Genomic DNA, 6,865 nt, shown 5'->3' with positions numbered 1-6,865 from the left:
AACATAAGCCCAAATTTGATTTCTACGAGTTTCTGAAACAGCCTGCAAAGTAAATGACGGAAAGAGACACATTAATGAGTTATATTTTAGGTTTTTTTTTTGTTTTGCCCTATAATAGATCATTATAACTTAGGGTTTGGTATCCTTGGCAGCAACTTTTATATTTAAGGCAATAACTAAACTATTTTCTTTTTTTCTTTTAGTTATTTTCTAGTCACTCTGTGTGGCTAATTTTTTTACTTCAATTCAAGAGAACATCTTCTTAGTGATTTATTGTGAGACATGGTTCTTAATCTAAAAGAATTAGTTTCAATTTAGTTTTTCATTACTATTGGTATAAATTTTGGTATTTAATCGAAAATACCAATATGGTTCTTAATCGAAAAGAATTAGGCCAAAGTACTATATTGGTATTTGATAAACTGAAAATTACATGGCTTAATTCCTAAAACAAATGGCATCTAATTGCAAAAGATAGAAATTACGTAACCATATTGAAACTAAATTATAAATTAAATCATCAAATATAAAATTAATTCCGATAAAATGCTAAAAGCATAACACTAGAGTTTCATGAAAAAAGAAATTACACGAAAATATCGAAGTGCAAAAGCTTCAGATTACATATAGCACTTGAAAAGAAAAACACGTTTCAGTTTATTCAAAGGTTTATATAAATCGAGTTTAAGAAAAGACTTATCTACTGTAGGTCTATATATAATATTAATTCAATGAATAACGCTCAATATCAATATCAATATTATACGATCCGAGATGCACACCTATAAACCATATTTTCCTGGTCATTGCCACTTCTATCAAATGTGTGATTGATGCAAATTATTTTCACCAACATAATTTGACTTATCAGGTAAAAGAGGTTCTTGCAAATCAGCTCTGCATTTTCCTTCTTCCATAGATTCATCTATCAAGATATTGGAGATATGCATTTGATCAGTTTTCAGCTTCGGATCTTTGTCTTCTTCATTCCTGACAACATCCTTGGCTTTGCTCCACAGCACAACATATAAACCAATGATCACGCCAACTGCACCTATCAAGCTGAAACGCAATGTAGCTCCATTTTATTTGCAAGAAATTAAAATGAGGCAAAATTAGAAAAGGGAGAGAAAAAAAAGAAGATTGGTAAATTATTAAGTACCTTCCCATATAAATCTCTTCATGAAGAAACATAGCAGCACATACGGTGACAATAACAGTGCCTAAAGGATTGAACATAGCAGTAAAGAGTGGACCTCTTTGTGAAATACACCAAGCTTGAAGAAAGAAGGAAAGTCCAGAACTTACAATTCCCTGTCCACAGAATTAAAAGTATCATGTAAGCAAAACCAAGTTATAAATCAAAGAACTAATAAGTAAATACTACATACTGCAAATAAGCAGCAAATGAGTTCTAGATATGAATGCAGCTTCCACTGGTTCAGGTCTCGCTCTAAGAATATTGTAGCAACTGCAGACTGTATTGTTGCCAAGAAACACATCCAGGCTGATAAAGATAGGTGGTCAGGGTAGCTAGATGTAACTGGAACCTGAAGGAAAAGTAGCCGATACTTATTATAAAATTTTGCTGATATACCTCAAGAGAGGAACCTTTTAGATCTGCATGCATGATTACCTGCAAAATAAGCCAAAATGACCAGCAACAAGCGCTTCCGAAGAGAAATAGACATCCCACTAACCAATTCTCACCGCCCAAAATAGATGTATTGAGTAGCTTTGTTCCTCTAAGAAGTGCCATTGAAATAGCTCCAGTGACGCATAGTACAGTTCCTACAATTTTTGCTATACTCCTGAGGCTTCTAATATTAATTTTCTCTATACTATTCAGAAAGAGAAAAACCAATATCAAGTTTTGGTATATTATAAATAAATTATCAATCGGTTATTACCTTTAATTGAATTAGATGGTGATGTGCTTGCAGCAAGGATATAAGTTATTATAGGAATGTGTTTGCAGTTAAGATTTGTGCACTTACCCCATAATGGCCGCCATGATAAATGTGATCGCAGGTACTAGATTACCCATTGCACTTGCCATGGACGATGAGACTAAGTATACACCTTCAAAGAAGATATTTTGATTGATTGTAACACTGTTGCAAGTTCATGAAAGTTATTTATATGCATAGCAAGTTTATGTATAACTTTCTGACCGAAGGGAAACAAAAGTATGATAAATTAAAATTCACATATTACCCAATAAGTGATGCCAAAAATATCAAAGAAAAGCTCTTCAAGCAAATACAAGTCCCAGCTGATTTTCTCCTGCCAACAGAGAAATCCAATTAAAGTTGGAGAAAGCAGCAACAGTGTTCATGCACATTCAAAACAGAGAGGGATTATGAACTAATTTACAAATGGGTATACCTTGAAAAATAAGCAAGAGGTGCAACGATCAATGTTGCAATGGCTTGTCGGTACACTACAAAGACCCTGGGACTCATTCCTTGTACAAGAGCAGCTCTGGTAATAAGAGTAGCACCTGCAAAAGAGAATTGCAGCCCAAACATAGCTATTTCAGGCATGTATTCATCCAATAGTCCACCCATTCTTTTTGATAGTGGAAAAGTTGAGATACAAATTAACATGACAAAGGGGCGGACACATATTTATATATTTTTATTTATGTCCCTCCCACTGAAATAAAATTTTAACTATTTCGTCTGCTATAACTTAAAAATTAAATTAATATATATTTTAAATTTAATATTATAAGAGTGCATGTTATTTTTTTCTATTTATTGTTGCTATTATTTTAATATATTATAATAAATCTCTACTTATTACGCTGATATTAGATCGAATACACAATTAATATGCCATTTTTAGAATTATAAATTATTATATAATAAAAATTAAATTATTATTTAATATAATATTTAAAATATAATTAAATAGAGTTATTATTGATTTAAAATTTTAATAGAATATAGCTTTTAGAATTAGATTTGTACTAAATAAATTATATTATATATTATTAAATTAGATTAATAGCAAACTAAATTAATCTAAGTAACTAATGAATTAGTAAGACTATCAATAAATTTATGTCTTTCCTTCATTCGCACTCTTATATATATTTATTATTATTTGTACGTATGTATGCATGTGAATAGGCAAACTAGCACATGATAACAGCAAAATATGTACTCAGCATACAAAACGACAGGCGAACTAGGTTTTTCGTCATAAGAAATTAAATAGTTAGATGGCACTTCTTGGAAGGTGCCTGGTCTCTCTACAGTGGCAGGACTGAATGCATATCTATAATTAAAATTAGATTTGATTAATCATGGTGATTTAGACCCCACTAAGTAACTTTGTATTTGAACTTAATTAATTAAGTACTTATTTGATGATTACAGTCTTTTCATACTTTTCGAGGTGTAAAAAATAAATGTTATAAATGGATTTTAAAAGATCTTGCAAAAGAAATTTTCTCAAATTCGAATCTCTTTATTAATTAATTACTAGTAGATTTGAAAGAACTCTTAAGATTAAGAAAATGGAGATTGAAGAATATCCTCGTGTTATGTACTCTAAGACTCATTAATTAAATGTAAATGTAAATTTAAATAAGAGGTAATTATTATTTGTCTTTTATATTATTCTATATTTTATTAATACAAAATTATAAAATAAAAGGATGATAAATTATATTTTTTAAATATTAAAAGTAATTAATATAATATAAAAATATAGGAGATAAATAATAATTATCTATTTAAATAATAAAGTAATAGTAATGGATGTTAAAAGTAATTTCTTAACCTTGAACACTTGCCATGTATTTGTGTGTTTTTCTTTTCTAGCCGGCCTTTTAAATCTGGTCATGTAAGTTAGGTTTTAGAGAAATTAGCCTAATAATTAATGATCAGAATTCCTCGTTTAAAAGCGGCATGTCAAAGGGAGAAGTCATTATATGGTCATGATGTAATTAAAAGATTCATCAAATAGAATAATGATATTTTATTTTATTTTATTTTTATATGTCAGTTTTATTTCTAAAATTAATAAAAAAATTTAAAAAATTAAGAAAAATAGTTAATTTTTAGAGATATAGATGACATGAAAAAAAATATCATCAATTTACATAAATAAGTCTTTTGATGACATAATTAATTAAGTTCATATAATAATTTGTCTGTCAAAAGACTCTAACCTAGGAAGCAAGTGGAGAGAAAAGAGTGAACACAAAACCTTTTTTTACCTTGATATTGTTATATGTTCCTTGTTAGCAATGGTAATTATTGATGTCTACGTGCTTATGAAGCTTTTTTTGAATATAGTAATATTATCTTGGGTAAGTATTGTTAATTGAACCATAAATTGTTTTTCTTTTTCTTTTTAGGTTTTTCTTTTTGTTTATATTATAGATTCAAGTGTTTATATGTGTTATCTAAAATTTAAGTAATTTTTATAAAATATAAAATAACATTCGATAAATATTTCATGTTCATAGTAAGTTATCATATACTCGAGAATTAATATTAAAGTGGAAAGGGTTGTCAATGTAGATGTAGGCATTGTCAAAGATGAATGATAATTCAATTTGATGACTTCCTTGTGGGGCTTTGTACGTAATGATAATTCAATCATCATTGTTTGTGTTTTTGGCTAATAAATGATTTTGTTTTTATTTATATTTTCTATTATAAAGAAAAATAAAAGTAATTTTTGCAAAGGTTAGTGGAGGGTCTTTAGGTAATAGCACATATATATTAAAATTAATCAATAATAGTTAAAAGGTTTGAGGTGGGTGAGACACTGCATTGGGTACATGATAGAATACAATGAAATATGAAGCGCTATATTTTATAGAGACAGAGAATAATGCTATATTTGATTGAAATTTATTAAAAAATTTATTTTATTTTAAAAGAATATATATATAAAAAATAAAAAATAAATAATAAAGTTGAAGGTGTTATTTTGATATTATAGAATATATTAATAAATTAATATGAAATTTATCTGAAAATTATATCTATTTTAGTAGAATTTAGTTTAGTTATAATTAATTTTACATATTCAAAATATAGAATTCTAAATTAAATTTTAATTTATTTAAAGTATAAAAATTTTAAATTTGTAAATGAATTTCATAAATTTTATAGATTTAAACCAATCAATGTAAAAGTTTTTTAAAATTTGAATTGTGCAGTATTTGTCTTGGTGAGAGAAGTCTTAAAACAGTACTGTTTTTGTTATTGTTTAAGAGTAGAGAAGCAATAAAAAGTTTAGAAAATAATAACATATCTAATACACTTTTTATATATGTTAAATTTTTTATTTTAACGAATCATGTAATAAAATAACACAACCAATATATTCTTTATTTTTTAAATATAAAGTAGATAGTTGATTTGACTTTCTACAGATTGAGAACCAAACTTTACTTTCTATTTATATTTAATAAATACACTATAAATTTCTATATATTTTGTTAATTGATATTTATAATTTTTATTTTTTTTAGTAAAAAATAAAAATAAATTAAACATAATGAAAACAACAACAAAATAAGGAATAAAATATAAAGATTCAATTGAATTTAAATAAAAGTTTTACTCTTTATATTTGGACATTCCTTAAAATTTTTTTTATTATAAAAATTGTATTCTTTAAAATAAAAAGTACCACCAAACCGAACGATGTTCTAAGGAGATCCATACACTGATCAAGTACATAATTGTCTATACATCAAGAGACATATATGCCACTTTGGGCCACATCGTCCTTTTACAAGTGTGAGACGCGAGATTATAGAAAGTTGGTAATGGAAGAAAAGCTAAAATAATATAAAATGACTTTCTTCCCCAACTAAGCAATGTTGGTGGAACATGAACATGACATTGAACATGAGACCTTGCTTATCTTCAAAAATGCCTTCAACATGTGGTTTTTATTTCTATAGTTTGTCATATGTTTTGAATTAAAGACCTGTTTGGTTTAAAATCAGGAATGAGAATGAGGGGAGATACGAGAACAGAAATAATTATATTTTATAAGTAATAAAAGGTTTAGAGAATAAGAGCATTTTTAATATACACTTTATATATATATCAAACTCTTTATTTTATGAGTCGTATAATAAAATAACACTATCAATATGCTTTCTATTTTTTAAATATAAAGTAGATAGTTGATTTGGCTCTCTACATATGGAAAGTCAAACTTCACTTTCTATTTTATATTTAATAAATGCACTACAAGCTTTTGAGCATTTGACTAATTGATGTCTATAATTCTTATTTCCTATTAGTGAAAAGTAAAAGATAAAAGAAAGATAAATTAAAATCTAATGAAAACAAAAGCAAAATAAAATATAAAATATAAAGAGTCAATTGGACTAAAATAAAAGCTCTATTCTTTATATTCGAATTTTTCTTTAGATGATATTTATTATAAAAATTATGTTTTTTAAAATAAAAAGTATTGTTGAGGAAGTTCCAAAGGGATCCATATACCTATGAAGTGCAGAATTGTCTATACATCAAGAGATATATATGCCCCGCTACAAGTGTGGGATGCGAGATTATAGCAAGTTGGTAATTTATTTTGAGCTTTAAAGGAAGAAAAGCTAAAATAGTGCAAAATGATTTCTGCTCCAACCGAGCAATGTCGGTTAAACATAAACATTAAATTGAAAATGAGACCTTGCTTACCTTTAGAAATGCCTCTAACATGTGGTTTTTATTTATATGGTTTGCCATCTCCTTTGATTTTAAGGACCCGTTTGGTTCAAGATGGGGAATGAAAATAAGGAAAGGAATGGGAATGAGAATAATTATATTTTACATATGGTTTGGTTCAGTATAGAATATGAATTAAATTCATTTAC

The 6,865-nt window shown here is 27.2% G+C and overlaps 1 protein-coding gene across 1 annotated transcript; it reads right to left on the bottom strand.

Annotated features, from left to right (window-relative positions):
- Positions 1–599: 599 nt before the first annotated feature.
- On the bottom strand, positions 600–2,586 carry LOC8277243 (WAT1-related protein At4g30420). The gene is made up of 7 exons (XM_048372136.1): positions 2,389–2,586; positions 2,218–2,286; positions 1,998–2,114; positions 1,637–1,841; positions 1,392–1,550; positions 1,163–1,314; positions 600–1,062 (listed from the first exon to the last, which is right to left on the bottom strand). The coding sequence occupies exons 1-7, from the start codon at positions 2,568–2,570 to the stop codon at positions 819–821; spliced, it is 1,128 nt and encodes a 375-aa protein (XP_048228093.1). The 5' UTR covers positions 2,571–2,586; the 3' UTR covers positions 600–818.
- Between the last annotated feature and the right edge of the window lie 4,279 nt (positions 2,587–6,865).

The sequence above is a fragment of the Ricinus communis genome, chromosome 3 (genome assembly GCF_019578655.1).
Source record: "Ricinus communis isolate WT05 ecotype wild-type chromosome 3, ASM1957865v1, whole genome shotgun sequence".
Lineage (NCBI taxonomy): Eukaryota > Viridiplantae > Streptophyta > Magnoliopsida > Malpighiales > Euphorbiaceae > Ricinus > Ricinus communis.
This window is presented reverse-complemented; position numbering and strand designations above follow the sequence as displayed.